Source organism: Dermacentor silvarum, chromosome 4 (genome assembly GCF_013339745.2).
Source record: "Dermacentor silvarum isolate Dsil-2018 chromosome 4, BIME_Dsil_1.4, whole genome shotgun sequence".
Lineage (NCBI taxonomy): Eukaryota > Metazoa > Arthropoda > Arachnida > Ixodida > Ixodidae > Dermacentor > Dermacentor silvarum.
Window position 1 is genome coordinate 228,434,844 of NC_051157.2, and position 17,537 is coordinate 228,452,380.

Here is a 17,537-nt window from a genome sequence, read left to right on the forward strand (position 1 = left end):
AGCGTTTCATTTCTTGAAAACTCATAGCTCGGCGCCGCCGCGTTGGTGCAGTGGTTACGGTGTTCAGCTGCTGACGCGAAACACGCAGATTCGATCCCGGCCGCGACAGTCGCATTTCAAAGGAGGCGAAATGCTAGAAGCCCGTGTACTGTGCGATGTCAGTACACGTTAAGGAACCACAGGTGGTCGAAATTTCTGGAACCGTCCACTACAGTGTGCATCATAATCACATCGTGGTTTTGGCATGTAAAACCCCAGCAGTTATTAAGACGAAACTTTTTTGTGTCTTATGCGCAGGAGTACTTCAAAGCTGGCAATGGCCTTGTCGAAAACCCAGCATCGTCGCGGATCGCAAAAAAAATAAAAAATTTCACGTGGCCCTATGAAAATACATATACCCGATCACGTGTGGCGCGTACCTCGCTCTATACCCAGGATATGTCCAGGATATGCGGGTATGCGCCACACGTGGTTTTACATGTAGCGAAAGCCTATCATTTGGTAATGTATCATCTAATGTATAACAGAATGTATAACTCAATGCATGACTATATTTGCACCAGGCTTTCGCCTTCAAGTGTTCCGAAGAGTAACGCCGAGCGGAATTTTAAAAGATTGGCGCTCGCCACATTCCTATCAAGAATGCCGTCCTGACGAGTAGCTTTTGTACATCGTTGCTACTCACTGAAACCATGAGTAGCAACAAGCGTCATGCACAAATAAACATGCGCTAGTCCGCTGATTCCCGCAGTCCACGCCGAGAGGTGGCTCCTCGTGTCGAGAGTATTGGAGCGCACCCGCAGCCTGCGTGCGAGACTAAATAATCTGGTCTAAAATGCCAATTTTTTTCATATCTGCTAAAATCTTGTGGCATGGTTTGGTCGGCCTCTTTGGACACCTTATGCTGTGAGGAAGCATACAGTTAGAAAGAAGCCATGCTCCTGTGCTTTCATTGATTTACATGGCAGTGGTTTCTTTCGGGCAAAGGCCCCAAAATGTCCGAATTTGTTCCTTTGTGTGGAGTAAATATTTGTGGACGCAGCGAAACTCGCTGAGCAGTTGAAGATGTTGGTTTCCTTTTTTTTTTTTTTTTCGATGGTACTGAGGATGAAAAGTGGAATTTGAAGCAGGTAATTAATTTGCATTTACAGAGCTGACAACCCCTTGGGTTGGTCATGGCACCAGAGAACACAAAGGAGATGCTCGGGAGCATGGTGATGCTTTAGTTTGCTTGACAGTGATGCCAGCACTGGAGCATTTTCCAGAAAGTGACACTTTGTGTTAACCACAGGTGACGGATGTTAACATGCTGAATGGACAGTCCGTAGTTGATTCCTTTCTGCACATTAAAGCACGGCATTCTAGTGTTCACTGTAAGAGCATTATCAGTGCCTTTACTGTCAGACCATGTCATGTGACAAAGAGGCTGTTGCAGCGGCTGGTATCGCGGATGATCGAGGTGGTGTCATCTGAAGGAGCCCAGGAGTCGTGCCAGGTGCGGTGCCTGGAGACACTGCGGCTTCTGAGTCGAGACCGGTGCCACCTGGAGGAGGTGTTCACGGCCGATGTGCTAGCCAGCTTGGCACGTGCGGCCCAACTCACGGGGCGACCCAGTGAGGAGCTTGGCCAGGTTGAGCACCTACGTGCACCAGGTGATCAACTCCAACTCTAAAGAAACCATGCTGTCAGAAAAAAGGCTGTACTGAAATCTGAAATTTAGGTGGAGCTGACGTCAAGACAACATTCTTGGAATGGGGCCTGAACCAAACATTAACAGAAAAAAAAAAGAACTGTGTGACACAGGTAGTCAAAACAGTTGGTGTTCTTCAAAATAATTTCATTAGTCATTTGTTCTTTTCATGCTCAAGCCTCCTCATTCGTTCAGGGTTGGAAATCGCCTACGGCCGGCACCTTGTTTTGCTCTAAAGTGAACTGTCCACCCCACACTGGGCATGTGCCCTCTGCAAGTGTGCTCACCAATTGTGCTAATAGAATGAGTAGTGCCAAGCATGATTTCATTTCATTTTGATTTCCTTAAGTACCCCGCAACATACGGGGTGTGAATACAACAAATTGAATTCAAGGTTGTCCATAGTATTATTTACAAGGCACTTCTTATTTCATCCATGAAGGCAGATGAAGTGGTGATGGTAGTGATGTAGTGGGGAAGGCCGTTCCTGTCTGCTGCTGTGCGAAAAAAGAAAGAAAAAAACACGACGAGAAGGGGGCACACGTGGGCGAGCTACATTTAGTGGATGGCCTGTGCACAGCGATACGTGTGAAGGTGGTAGAATGTATGGCAGGCGGCAAAGTAAACAGGTGTAGAACTTGATGATAACCTCGCAATACGGCGCCAATGGAACAGCGTATCGATTCTGCTTTTAGTGATGTCACGGTGATATCATACGAGTATGTCAAATGAATGAACCTTGTGGCGACATTCTGTAAAAATTCTAGTGTGATAGTGAGGTAAATCTGGTGAGGATGCCATATGGGTGATAGATATTCAAGTTTCAGCCTAACCAGTGCCTTATGTGCTGGCAATTTAACATGTTGAGGAGCATTACGAAGGTTATGTTTTAGAAATCCTAAGGTTTTAATGCGAAAGCATTATATGCCCAATTACGCGAAAATCCGGCGGCGTCTGCATCGCCGAGCGATGGTACCAAAAATGGCCCACGGCTCATAGAGTAAGAACACGTCAAAAATCCTCGGATTGACGGCAAATTTCTCAGGGAGGTTTCTGTAAACAAAGTAAATGAATGGCTTTGAAAAGAAAATTTGACCAATTTCAGTCTGGGTGGGAATTGCACCCGAGCCTGGGGTGCGAGACGAGCACGCTTCCCCTACACCATGGTGGCTTCGCAGTTCTAGTTGACTAAAGGTGTGCCTAGTACGTGCATGATTGCCCACATCACGTCGAAAGGTGTGACCTAGTGCGTACGTCGTTGGACACATGATGGCGCAGCCAGTTGGGAGCAGGTGACGCCATGTCATGAGTGTATAAAATGATTGTATAAAATGAAAAGCATTAATGTCCAATTGAGCGTTTTTGAGCAGTCCTTTGATTTATGAACTCCTTGCTTGGTGCGTTTTGATTGGGCCTGTGGGGTCTCAAACATGCTCTTGGAAAAAAAAAAGACAACACAGTAGTGTAAACAAGCTAGAGGGCATTTATTGCACCTTTCATACACTAATGCATGCTAGCCGAATTACTACCCATAGAAAATTCACATGAGCTCACGACAAATCGAGGTAGTCGACTCACCGCGACCAGATAGCGAACGAAGATGTTCGCCCACTTGCTAAACACCAACGGCTAATTGTTCGGTGTACGGTCATGCGAACAGTGGCGCATTCGAACGATCCGCGTTCGTCCATACCGGTGTCCTGCTCCTAGCCTCGCGAGACGGTCTCGTGACCTTCGCTGCTGTAAAGCCATGCGGCGAAGCCGTATTATAGGAGACGGGAGCCATGCGTAGAAAACAACCCGCTGGGGTGGCTCAGTCAGCTAAGGCGTTGCGCTGCTGAGCACGAGATCGCGGGATCGAATTCCAGCCGCGGCGGCCACATTTCGATGGAGGCGAAATGCAAAAACGCCCGTGTGCTTGCGTTGGAGTGCACGTTAAAGAACCACAGGTGGTCAAAATTAATCTGGAGCCCTTCACTACGGCGTGCCTCATAATCAGAACTGGTTTTGGCACGAAAAACCCCAGAAGGAAGAAGATGCGGGGAAAACAACATCAGGGGACGTGCGAGAGTCGCGCATTCCCACAGGCCTTACCGAGGCACAGTTAGCACGAAGGCAAGAGCTTGCGCGGACAAGGAATGCGTGGAAAAAAACATTTCAGCTGTTTCAGCAGTCCTAAGTGTCTCTGCCAAATTTTTTATTGGCAGATGATGTGATGTTAGCTACATGCGAGCACTAGTTTAGGTGGTGCGTGATAGTAACGCCTGGATGCTTGAATGTGTCAATAGCATCATTGGGGATGTTAGTAATTGTGTAAGAGAAGTCGGAACGATTTCGACTACGGGAAACGGACATTGATTTGCATTTGATAGGGTTTTTTTATTTACTCATACTGTTGGTCTGTCGGCCGTTACAGGGTGGGTCAAAAGCACCACTTAACAATTAGTACAATACATGAAAATTCCAACATTACATAGAGCACAAAAAAAAAACAGCTCAATAGCCACATTGCGGCAATTAGTACAGTACAGTCGAACCTCGATATATCGAACAGCGCGGCGATCGCGAAATAGTTCGATATATCCAGAATTCGATATAAAAAAATCAAGTAAAAAATGCGTCAAAAACTTGTGGAAAACAACCAATGAACCAATCATGATGCAGTAAGTACTCACTTGAGGATTCAAACAAAGCATTTATTGCGTCGGCTTAAAATATTGAAAAAGGGTAGCCTGCTTTTTGTTGGCAATGGCGTGTTTGACGACTGCGTCCTCAATGTAATTCAGGCGATCCACAAGTGATAGGCCGGTGCCTTCAATCGTGCCGCAGTGGCGGCGCACAAGGGCCAGAGCAGCTATGACCTCAGCTGATGTAGGGAGCGGGGCATCATCAGCGCTTGCGGGATCCATCTCGGCAGCGTTTTCGTTTGGCTGCTCAGCAGTAACTTCGGCGACGATCTCCACATCCGTCAGCTCAGCTGTTGTACCAGTGCTGTCGTCACCTCCAACGAAGTCGTCGATGCACATGCTTTGCGGCTCGGCACCAACAAAGCTCTCCAGCTTGCTCCACGTTTCGGCGAGCTCGCTTTCTTCATCTGCGCATGCCAACCCAGCTTCCTCGGATTCTTCCACTGATGCCTCGTCAGTGCAGCCAGCGAAGCCCGCATGCTGAAAGCAGTTGGCTATCGTCGACTGCTTGACGTTATCCCACGACGCTTTCAGCATTTGGATGGCGCCCAAAAGATCGATCTTCAGGTCTTGGCCCATCCGGAGCTTGACAAGCAAAATTTCGATCAGCCGACGCTTGTAGATTGACTTAAATGTGCGAATAATGCCCTGGTCCAACGGTTGCAGCTTCGAAGTGGTGTTAGGCGGCAGAAATACCACTTCGATGTTGCTCAGCTGGGCATCGGTGTGGTGTGCCGTGCAGTTGTCGACAATAAGGCATACCTTCCGTCCTTGACGCGCCAGGTCCGAATCCCACGCCTTCAGCCACTTGACGAAAATATCCCTCGTCATCCACGACTTCTTATTCCAGGCATAAGTCACCGGAATATTGGGGCAGTTCCGCATGCACCTCGGGGTTTGGAACTTGCCAATTACAAGTGGCCGCAGCTTCGTGCTTCCATCCATATTGGCAGCCAATAGGACCGTCACACGGGCCTTGCCTTGCTTGCCCCCGTGGCACTTGTCCCCGCGAGTGTCCAGCGTTTGTCGCGGAAGCATTTGCCAGAATAGGCCCGTCTCGTCAGCATTGAACATTTGGTTAGGCTCATACTTAGCGAGAACTTTGGGCCACTCGTGATCAAGCCACTTCTGAATTTCTTCATCATTGGCGTCCTCACTCTCTCCCGACACCGTCTTCCCAACAATGTCGAAGCGAGTCTTGAATCGTTGCAGCCAACCGCTGCTCGCACTGAAATTCTCGGCGCCGAGAATGAATGCAAAGTTCTGTGCCTTCTGTTGCAAGATCGGTCCCGATATAGGAATATTTCGGGCCCTTGCGTCTATAAACCACTTGTGAAGCGCCTTCTCAACATCTTCGAAGGCAGCTTTGCGTACACGGCGTGCGCCGGAGTGCTGACTCTTCTCGGCCTTGGCCTTTATGTTGCCTTTGTTTTTGAGCAGAGTACTCAATGTGCTCCTTGGTATGCCAAACGCTTCTGCGACGCTCGACTTCTTCTCGCCATTCTCGACGCGCTGGATTGCTTCTAGTTTAGCAGCAAAAGTCAGAGTCGTCCGTTTCTTAGCGTTTGCAGCCATCGTTACACACACCACGACGTGCGATAGGCCTAACTCCACACACACGAACACAACGAGGCTACGAGCGCAACGATCGATGCTACCAGGGATGCGACGACGGGGAGGAGCTAGTCCAACAAGTGCAGTGCGTCGACCCGTCGACGCTGCAAGGATGCGGCGTGCGCACGCCGCTACGTTCAAGTGGCGCTCTCGGCGCCATCGATGTGTGCAGTGGTCGTAAACGCCAACCGCGCTGCCGCTAGTTTCGAGAGTGTTGCGGGAAAGCTCGCCGCCTGTCAACGGAGCGCGGGCGGTCTGGGGTGGCCGAGTTCGATATATCCATTATGCGTCAAACATCGTTCGAAATAAAAAATTAAAAATGCATGCGATTTCCCGCGTGATATAGGAACCGTTCGATATAGTCAATAATTCGATATATCCGTGTTCGATATATCGAGGTTCGACTGTACATGAATAAGGGTGTACATGAACAAGCGAACAAAAAAGATAAAGAAAATTAAAAAGACATAAGCATACATTAGCAAAATATTCTGCACATGCTCCGATTAATAATACAAGTTTATAAATGCAGTGTGGACAAACGAGCTCATGCACAAAAAAGAAAAAAAGATAGAAGCGGTATACATGCGTGCGTCTTTCAATATAGCTTTAAGTTTTTCTCAAATTGTTCTGCACTGGTGCTTTCTCGCGTTAACACTGGTAATTCATTCCATTCTTTAATGGTTTTTGGGAAGAAAAAAAAATGCGTAAGCGTTAATCTGGGGTATTTCAAAAGTGTTATCTTTGCTTTTCCGTGGTGTTCTACCTTGTTGTGCTATCAAATATTGTTTGCTATTGATGTTAAATGTGTTTTTAATGAGAAGAAAAAAGAACTTTAATCTAGCTATGCGCCTGCGTTCAGCGAGCATAGGCAAGTTGAGCAAACTGAGCATTTCGGAGACAGAATCTGTACGAGAAATAAAATAAACCTTGCTGCTCGACATTGAACTCTTTCCAGCCTCTCAATTAACCCTGACTGATAAGGGTCCCAGATTATGCTGGCATATTCTAGCATGGGCCGAACGTACGTTAAATAAGCTGTTAGTTTTACCGACTGTGAGGCTAACTGCAATTTCCATCTCAAGAACCAAAGCTTCTTTTCCGCAGTTTCGCTTATTTTTATAACATGATTTCACCAGCTTAAATTCGCGGATATATGTATGCCTAAGTATTTCAGCGAGTCAACCGTTGAAAGCACCGAAGAATTCACAGTGTAATTAAAATAGAAAATATTATTTGTTTTATTCGTTATGCGCAATACAGCAGTTTTACTCTCATTTATTTTCATTTTCCATTTGTCAAACCATTTTTTATAGCCCTAAGAGTGTCACTGAGTAATTGCTGGTCTTTCGTGCTATTAATTTCTTTGTATAATAAGCAATCATCGGCGAAAAGTCGCACCATGATACATTCGTCAATTGCAGAGGAAATGTCATTAATATATACTAAATATAGTACAGGACCGAACACAGACCCCTGTGGGACACCTGATGTCACCTTCAAGGGCTTTGATTTAATGTGTTCCAATTATATGTATTGGGGCTCTGCCCCGGAGGTACGCGGTTATCCATTTTACTACTTTCCCATTTATTCCCATATCAGTCAGTTTCACGATCAATTCTACATGTAGCACTCTGTCAAATGCTTTCGTCAGATCAAGACAGATGGCATCTATCTGTTTCTTATTGTTTAATGTGCTGGCAAAGTCATGGATTGTTTCAAGAAGCTGCGTTGTTGTGGAAAGGCGCTGTCGGAATCGGTGTTGGTTGGGAAATATTGAGTTTGCATTTTTGATGTACGTGTTAATTGACTTGGCTACAACATGTTCTAGGAGCTTGCAGCAAACGCAGGTCAGCGATACTGGACGATAATTTTCAATTATCTGTCTATCTCCAGACTTGTGCACAGGTATAACCTTTGCCGTAAGCCAGTCATCAGGGTTTCGGCCTTCTGCTAGTGACGCGTCAAATATAATTTTTAAATAATGCGCAACCCATTCCGTATACATGCACAGAAATGCGTTGGGTATGTCATCAGGGCCTACCGACTTTTTGACGTCAATGTTCAGTAGAAGAACTACAATTCCCTCATACGAGACTTCGTCTCGCATCTCTTCCGAGCGAAGCAATGGAGGGAGTGTGGATTCAATACTGGATTGTGACGGAACAGAAAACACCGACTGAAAGAACTCGTTGTAAGAAGAAGCAATCACTGCAGGATCAGTAACTACAATGTTATCTACTACAATGCTATGTGACGCGTTGTCGTTTTTCGACATGTGACACCAAAATTTATCGGGGGACGACCTCATGAAATATGTCAATGTTTCTTTGTAATATCTATTGTTGGCTTCAGTATCATAGAACGCAATTGTACAGACAACTCAGTTATTTTTGTGGGGTCCTTTGTTAGTTTCCGTCTCTGGCGGCTTATTCTACGTTTTAGTTGGATGATTTCCCTGTTGATCCAAGGGTTCCGTTTAGTTTTCCTTCTTTTACGAAACGGCACGAATTGGCTAATACAATGGAAAATAATATGCTTGAACGATTCCCACATGGTATTGATGTCACCTCGAGAATCAAAATTGTCCAGTGCAAATGACAAGTAGTCAATGATACTTGTGTTATCAGCTTCGAAAAAGTTGGGAACATATGTAATCGCCTCTTTACGTTTTGATATTGTTTCGTTATGTGCTATCTGAACGAAGACAACTTCATGGTCTGAGATACCTTTCTCAACTGACACTTGAAACTGGTCGAAGCGCCCGTCAAGGAATACCAGATCCAGGATAGACGAACTTTCGCGTGCTTTGACAAACAACTTGTGAAAGGTCATGGGTGAATGCAATGTCAAGGAGCAAATCACAGTGTGCCTCTTCCTGCGACTCTGTTGCGAATACAGTAAAAGCTCGTTAATTCGAATTTCGCAGGGACGCCCAATCAGTTCGAAGTAAACCGAAATTCGAACTAACGAAATTCATTGCAAAAACAGCAGGAATTGAGACCGGGTTGTTGGATAATCACTCAAAATATTTACTTGCGAAAATAATCCGTGATCACTGTCTGTTTCTCTTCTTTGAATGCGATCGCCATAGCCTTGTTTTCCAACGCGCGAACGTAGCAGAAAGCATCCTCTGCGTCTTCCTCGAAGCTGAAGAATAGACGCGCGACACGCATAGCCTCCATTAGTTCCAAAGCTGAGGGCCGCGTAGGTGCATCATCCTCTTCGTCATCCGCACCTACATCGACGACGGGCGCTTCTCCACCAGTCACCTGCGCGATGATATCATCGTCGGTGATTGTGCCGCAGACCGCTGCACAGCGATCTGCATCGGCGTAGTCGTCGAAGGTCACGTCCTCCAGCGCATCCCGCAATCCGGCAGGAATGACCACGGCCTCGCGCTCATCGGGCTCGCAAGCTGTGCCCTCATTGGTCACACAAAAGCCACTGTGGCGGAAGCAATTGGCAACAGTTGTTGCCGTGACTTGATCCCAGGCCCGCACCAACATATGCAAGGCCGTGGGCAGCGTCACATCGTAGCGACACGGCACCGAACGACTTCGTAGCTCTGACGTACACGAGGCCTAGCGACTGAATATGCGGCACACAAAGGACACGGAGACTACGCAGACACGTCCGGCACGAACCACCACACGATGCGAAGAGCGAGCGCAATGACGACAGTGACGCCGCTGCGCTCGCGCCATCTATCGTTGAGCCTTGAAAGCTTGCGGCGGCAGTATAAAATACCACCACGCAGCGGCGCGCAGTTCGAATTATAGATAGAGGAGCCGATGCGCGCGTGAACTAACGAGTTGGTTAACCCATAGACGCCTATATAATGTGGCCGGACCATGACCATCAGTTCGAATTAACCCGAAAGTTCGAATTAATGAGGTGCGAATTAACGAGCTTTCACTGTATGTCCCAGTTAATTGCAGGTAAATTGAAGTCACCGGTTAGGAGTTGCCGGCAGCTGCGCATTTTGTTTGCTTCTAAGTAACTCTGTATCGACTCTAAGAATGAGAGAGGTGAGTTTGGCGGTCGGTAAACTGTACCGAGAAGGACTGGTGATGTTCCAATATTCATTTCACACCAAAGACTTTCGTCTCCAAGAATTACCGCTTAATGTTTTCAATTCAATATTTTCTTTCATTATTTTTGCAACGCCGCCTCCTCGAGACTGTCGATCCCGACATACTATCTTGTATCCGGGAGGTATTATCTCATTATCTTGAATCTCTGAGCGCAACCATGTCTCTGTGATTGTAACAACGTCAGGATCATAATTGACAAAAATGTACTCTAAGCCTGCAGTCTTATTCACAATACTTCTAGCATTAAAGTTAACTAGACGAAATTCATTATGCCCTCTCTGTTTCGTTCAGTCCTGGCTTACTCCTGACAGAGTACTCTTATTATGCCTGACCTTGACTCGACGGTTCTTTTCGTCGTTCCAACTGTACATATCAGAATCGATGAACAGTTTATCATAGTTCAGATGCACGCGCTGTCCTTGTTTTCGTTCATCCTGTGCAGAATTCCAAAGAAGCTTGCGTTTGGCAACTGTTTCCTTGCTGTAGTCATCAGCAATAGATATACCAGTTCCCTTTAGTTTTTTACAGTTTTTGTATACTTTTGACTTTTCTCTGGAATCGTAAAGCTTTAGAATAACAGGTCGCGGTTGTTTGCTCTGCCGTTTCTTAATCCTATGTATTCGTTCAAAAGTGTGCAGAGTTACGTTCAGCTGTTTATCAAATAAATCGGTAAGCACTTCTGTAGGCAGTTCTTCTGTTGTTTCTTTTTCGCCCTCCGGAATTCCGAAAACCATGAGGTTATTTCGTCTGCTTCTGTCTTCCAATGACACAAGCCTATCGTGCAGCGTTTTTACAGACGTGTTCAGGGTTTTGTTTGTCTTATTCAACTCGGCTATCACTTTGCCTTGGTCCCTAACAACCTGCACCGTCTTCTCAACTAGTTTAATTCTTTCGCCCAAGGCGGCTAAATCCGTTTTGATCCAACCGTTTTAAATCCAACCTGGATTTGTCTCAATGTCACCAGATAACAACAGCCATAAAGAAGCGAATGACAAATAAAGCACTTTTGGGCACGGCAGTACTACAATGAAGCGATTATCATTCTTGTAACCATAATACGAATAGAAACCAACCTGTTCAAGGAACAGAAGATGAGTTACAGGTGACATGGCTTCTGCGGTGCCACCGTGCCCACTGATGCAGGCTGCTGAATCCGCTGCCTTTATAGGACAGGACGAAGTTCCGTGATGCTTCCGTAGTATCTGGTGCCGAGGGTGTCGCTGACAGGCACTTCCCAGTCGAGGACGGCCATATCAGGAACCGGTTTGGTGATACACGTGTTGTATGTGTTCACATGGCAAGATGCGCAGATCAACAGCACCTGTTCAAGGAACAGAAGATGAGTTACAGGTGACATGGCTTCTGCGGTGCCACCGTGCCCACTGATGCAGGCTGCTGAATCCGCTGCCTTTATAGGACAGGACGAAGTTCCGTGATGCTTCCGTAGTATCTGGTGCCGAGGGTGTCGCTGACAGGCACTTCCCAGTCGAGGACGGCCATATCAGGAACCGGTTTGGTGATACACGTGTTGTATGTGTTCACATGGCAAGATGCGCAGATCAACAGCACCTGTTCAAGGAACAGAAGATGAGTTACAGGTGACATGGCTTCTGCGGTGCCACCGTGCCCACTGATGCAGGCTGCTGAATCCGCTGCCTTTATAGGACAAGACGAAGTTCCCGTGATGCTTCCGTAGTATCTGGTGCCGAGGGTGTCGCTGACAGGCACTTCCCAGTCGAGGACGGCCATATCAGGAACCGGTTTGGTGATACACGTGTTGTATGTGTTCACATGGCAAGATGCGCAGATCAACAGCACCTGTTCAAGGAACAGAAGATGAGTTACAGGTGACATGGCTTCTGCGGTGCCACCGTGCCCACTGATGCAGGCTGCTGAATCCGCTGCCTTTATAGGACAGGACGAAGTTCCGTGATGCTTCCGTAGTATCTGGTGCCGAGGGTGTCGCTGACAGGCACTTCCCAGTCGAGGACGGCCATATCAGGAACCGGTTTGGTGATACACGTGTTGTATGTGTTCACATGGCAAGATGCGCAGATCAACAGCACCTGTTCAAGGAACAGAAGATGAGTTACAGGTGACATGGCTTCTGCGGTGCCACCGTGCCCACTGATGCAGGCTGCTGAATCCGCTGCCTTTATAGGACAAGACGAAGTTCCCGTGATGCTTCCGTAGTATCTGGTGCCGAGGGTGTCGCTGACAGGCACTTCCCAGTCGAGGACGGCCATATCAGGAACCGGTTTGGTGATACACGTGTTGTATGTGTTCACATGGCAAGATGCGCAGATCAACAGCACCTGTTCAAGGAACAGAAGATGAGTTACAGGTGACATGGCTTCTGCGGTGCCACCGTGCCCACTGATGCAGGCTGCTGAATCCGCTGCCTTTATAGGACAGGACGAAGTTCCGTGATGCTTCCGTAGTATCTGGTGCCGAGGGTGTCGCTGACAGGCACTTCCCAGTCGAGGACGGCCATATCAGGAACCGGTTTGGTGATACACGTGTTGTATGTGTTCACATGGCAAGATGCGCAGATCAACAGCACCTGTTCAAGGAACAGAAGATGAGTTACAGGTGACATGGCTTCTGCGGTGCCACCGTGCCCACTGATGCAGGCTGCTGAATCCGCTGCCTTTATAGGACAAGACGAAGTTCCCGTGATGCTTCCGTAGTATCTGGTGCCGAGGGTGTCGCTGACAGGCACTTCCCAGTCGAGGACGGCCATATCAGGAACCGGTTTGGTGATACACGTGTTGTATGTGTTCACATGGCAAGATGCGCAGATCAACAGCACCTGTTCAAGGAACAGAAGATGAGTTACAGGTGACATGGCTTCTGCGGTGCCACCGTGCCCACTGATGCAGGCTGCTGAATCCGCTGCCTTTATAGGACAAGACGAAGTTCCCGTGATGCTTCCGTAGTATCTGGTGCCGAGGGTGTCGCTGACAGGCACTTCCCAGTCGAGGACGGCCATATCAGGAACCGGTCCGGTGATACACGTGTTGTATGTGTTCTCATGGCAAGATGCGCAGATCAACAGCACCTGTTCAAGGAACAGAAGATGAGTTACAGGTGACATGGCTTCTGCGGTGCCACCGTGCCCACTGATGCAGGCTGCTGAATCCGCTGCCTTTATAGGACAGGACGAAGTTCCGTGATGCTTCCGTAGTATCTGGTGCCGAGGGTGTCGCTGACAGGCGCTTCCCAGTCGAGGACGGCCATATCAGGAACCGGTTTGGTGATACACGTGTTGTATGTGTTCACATGGCAAGATGCGCAGATCAACAGCACCTGTTCAAGGAACAGAAGATGAGTTACAGGTGACATGGCTTCTGCGGTGCCACCGTGCCCACTGATGCAGGCTGCTGAATCCGCTGCCTTTATAGGACAAGACGAAGTTCCCGTGATGCTTCCGTAGTATCTGGTGCCGAGGGTGTCGCTGACAGGCACTTCCCAGTCGAGGACGGCCATATCAGGAACCGGTTTGGTGATACACGTGTTGTATGTGTTCACATGGCAAGATGCGCAGATCAACAGCACCTGTTCAAGGAACAGAAGATGAGTTACAGGTGACATGGCTTCTGCGGTGCCACCGTGCCCACTGATGCAGGCTGCTGAATCCGCTGCCTTTATAGGACAAGACGAAGTTCCCGTGATGCTTCCGTAGTATCTGGTGCCGAGGGTGTCGCTGACAGGCACTTCCCAGTCGAGGACGGCCATATCAGGAACCGGTCCGGTGATACACGTGTTGTATGTGTTCTCATGGCAAGATGCGCAGATCAACAGCACCTGTTCAAGGAACAGAGGACAAGTTACAGGTGACACGGCTTCTGCGGTGCCACCGTGCCCACTCAGGACCATTACCTCTTTCTTTACCATGGGAAATGGCCCTTTTTGTTATGGATCGAGATAATATATTTTTTTTCATAAACTTCTTAGTATGCACTGGATTGCTATCTATCAAAATGTAGCCTATTGTTTGGTCTTTCAAATGATATAAAATACATAGTAAGCAGTTCAACATTTCTTGGTATATTATGTATGAAACTTGAGAAAAAGGAGAAGAAAGGTATATTCAAAAACTGAAAATTGTGAATATGCTCGACCCGGTGTTAAAAATAAAAAAATATGAGATGGATAATTGATTGGATGTGTCCTCAAATTCTCTGTGGGTACATTTGAGCTGTCTAGGCGCAAAAAAAATTTTTTTTTATTGCGATAGCAATTATATGGACACTCAAAAGCAGATTTCTGCCGTCGGCGTCGCCGTCGGCGTCGCCGTCGCCGTCGCCGTCGCCGTCGCCGTGAGGTTCCGTATGACGTCATTTGGAGATGAAATCGTCGCCGCGCGCCGAACGCTGTATGTGCGAGTGAAAGGGCGCGAGGGGCGCGTCTTTCACGGGGAGTGAACGCACGGCGGAGAACAAACGCGCGTTCTGCGCCGTGCTCGCTTAAGGGCTGCAGAAGTAGGCGTCTCTTTTCTCCTTTACAATCACCATATATGTAGAGCAAACGCGCCTTCTTCGGACGTGCGAGAGGCCGTGGGGGAGGGGGAGGGAAGGGAGGCGACGTTTAGCTGCGGCACCAAGTGCCTATTTACATCAGAGGCTCCAGCAACAGTCACCAACGCCGCACGCATTTTGAGCAACGCGGGCAAAACGCCGATGGCGTCGACAACAGTTCTGCGTGTTGTTGCTACCATTTAGGTGACCCTTGACCGCAGCGCCCGTGATGCATGTGCCGTCCTGAGAAGACCCAAAATTTGTTTGAAGAGCATCTCTCTGCAAGCTGGTCGAAGCAGCACTCAGAATTAGCTCTGGAATTTCAGGGTGTTCTTTTCGATGCTCTTGAAAGAGAATAAAGCTGTTGACACATGCAATGTCGATGCAGTGGAAGCAGAGCGTCTTCCACCATTGCACGCACTTTTATTGAACATTGTAGGTAGCACTAATTTGATCCGATTAGTCGACGCCCAGCATTCCTGCATTGAATTCATGTACCAGCAGGGGCTTTCTTGTGGTCCTTTCAGTCCATCTGTTGCCTACTTTTTCTTGCCTTTTAGCAGAGACATGTTCATTAGCAGTGTGAATCGTGCTCAGCAAATTTACAGCCCTACGGTTCTTCCAGTGAAGGAACGCCTAATGGAACACTGAAGGAATATGGTAGGAACATTTCCATCCCTAATCCAGTGAATGTCACCACCTTGACCTGTCTTTTCCCATTTTGCTTCTTGCAGATCAGCAGGGAAACCTAACTGATGTTTCTTGTCGTTCCGCAAGCGAGCGTTTTGAATTGAAAGAGATGTTCTAAAAGGTGGTTCGATGTTTTAAAAGTGTCCATGTAATCCTTGTGCTCCAGATACTTACTACAAAATTTATTAAGGGTACCGAAAGCCAAGCCATGGGCTCCAGGTGTCTCTCACTTGCCTGTATAAACGAACAACTGTAAAGTGTACCTAGTTTTCGACTCTGCCAGCTTACTTTGTCACTTTGTCAGATATATGTTGCCTGATTCCAGATTCTTGCATCTTTTGCAAGCTCTTCCTGTGGCTGGGAAAATTTTGCTGATGCCTCGTTCATATCTTGCAGTAGCCTGTATACCTTTCGTAGTTTGCCAGTTGAAGAGACATTTTCATCTTCAGGGTCCATGACGTGCAAAAACGCAAGTAGTAAAAAGAAACACTTCCTGATCATGATCTTTGCATGAAGAAGACCATTGTAGATGGATCCAGTATTCCAAAACAACTTGAACGATGCTCATGTAAATCAGCAGTGCTGTGAAGCGCAACATCCCAGGGGGGAGGCATGACCTCTGGCCAACAGCCATCCGGCTGAGCATAGCTGGGCTTTTCAAAAATCTTTATCCATGCATACTTATTAGTGTGCTGACAAAACATTGTGAGCATCTCGGCCGGGAAAAACATCATTAACATATCCAGCGTCCTGACGAACCGGTGCATCTCGCTCCGTCGCGTCATGTTCAGGTGAATGCCAGGTGTGCATTTCGGAGAAAACTCGGCACTGTGCATTTGGTAAAATATCGCCTCCGTAGCTTGTTGAAACCCTATAAGATGTAAAGATGTCACTTACAGAATGCGCACACTCTATAACAGCATAGGTGCCAAAACTATGTTTACCTTGTAACGCTAGTTGAAGGTCCATGCTGTCCAGAGGAATCATTGCTCTCTAAGTCAGTCAGATGATTCAATGTCTTCTATGGACTCATCACTACTGCCTACATCGACAATATCAGCGCTAGAAGCAGCAGACGCACATTGAACAGGTGCCGTGGAGAATGACATGCTTTTGGCGCCAATGTGATAAAACGTAATGCCCTTGCCATTTCTTTTCTCAACGGAGTGATTGTGCCTGAAGGCCGGCAAAAAAAAAAAAGAAAATGCTCTTTAGTTATTCTGTTACCAAGCCAGATGGCACTAAGTGTCTGTAAGCGCCAGGTTTTATTTTTGGCGGGGCATTCAAAACCATCAGTCCATAGAGATCGATGCTCTATTCCGCAGTAAGGAAAGAGTTAACTGGCGATTACACCAGTCTTTCTGCAGCGAAATGTGATCATTAGTGTTAGTGATAGATTGGTAGATAATGCAGTCTCGGCAAACGTTTGAATATGAGAAGTAGCATGCAATGATCGATACTTTATGTATTTTATACAAGAGGGAACCTAATACCGAACCTTGGTGAACGCCAGATGTAATGGGAACAAAGTCTGAAGTAGTGCTGATAATACTGACGGTCTTTGAGTGGTTACTAAGAAATTCCTTTATCCAGGTTAAGAAGTCAGGTTGCAAGTTCAACTGAGAAATATTTAATATTGCCACATTCAATTTGCGGCATGTAAATGACGACGAAGTTCACTGGCAGGTAGAAAAGAAGACGAGGTCCACGGCTGATCATTCAATCCAGTGCTCCCACTCCTGTGCCAAATGCGCCAGATTGCGCCATACAAGATTTCTTGCGCCATCCTGATAAAAATACACGATTTTGCGCCGAAGTGCGCCAAAATTAGCGCCTCCGCATTACGTGTGTGGCCGCAGTGGCCCGCAGACGTGCGTAGCGCGCATGACTAAAGCTGCTTCATAAATCGAACGGTGACCGATAATTCGGACTCGATGGGGACCGCCTAAAAGTCCAAATAATTGGAAGTCGGAAATGTCCAAATTCGCCAGAAATTAACTAAATATATTCCGCCAGTGGCTAAAAAAGACATTATTCTCGGTTGACCACTTTCGCGGGATTTCGCGTCACTAGCGTCAGCGTCGGCATACTTGGTAGTGTGCCAGGAACGCTATCATCCGTCGACGTGTCCAGTGCTAGTCGCGCGAAATGTCGCGAAAGTGAAAGTATCCCGGAAAGGGATTGTCCAAAAATAATGCCGAAGTTTGTCAACGCGGTCCTGCGCACACGTACGCTTGCT

General features: G+C 47.4%; 2 protein-coding genes across 2 annotated transcripts in view; one reads left to right on the forward strand and one right to left on the reverse strand.

Moving 5' to 3' along the window:
- Nucleotides 1-17,537, forward strand: part of LOC119451030 (synembryn-A) — a 251,017-nt gene that overhangs the window by 21,207 nt on the left and 212,273 nt on the right. The window contains exon 3 of the mRNA XM_037714460.2: nucleotides 1,436-1,652. Coding sequence (XP_037570388.1) covers nucleotides 1,436-1,652 — 217 coding nt within the window. The remainder of the gene's footprint in view (nucleotides 1-1,435; nucleotides 1,653-17,537) is intronic.
- Nucleotides 3,896-6,168, reverse strand: LOC125945162 (tigger transposable element-derived protein 6-like). Its single transcript, XM_049666772.1, has one exon. It carries the CDS (start codon nucleotides 5,950-5,952, stop codon nucleotides 4,387-4,389), a length of 1,566 nt encoding a protein of 521 aa, XP_049522729.1. The 5' UTR covers nucleotides 5,953-6,168; the 3' UTR covers nucleotides 3,896-4,386.

Bases quoted from the DNA above. Each gene is read 5' to 3' on its own strand.
- LOC125945162 (XM_049666772.1), bottom strand. From the start codon at position 5,952: ATGGCTGCAAACGCTAAGAAACGGACGACTCTGACTTTTGCTGCTAAA.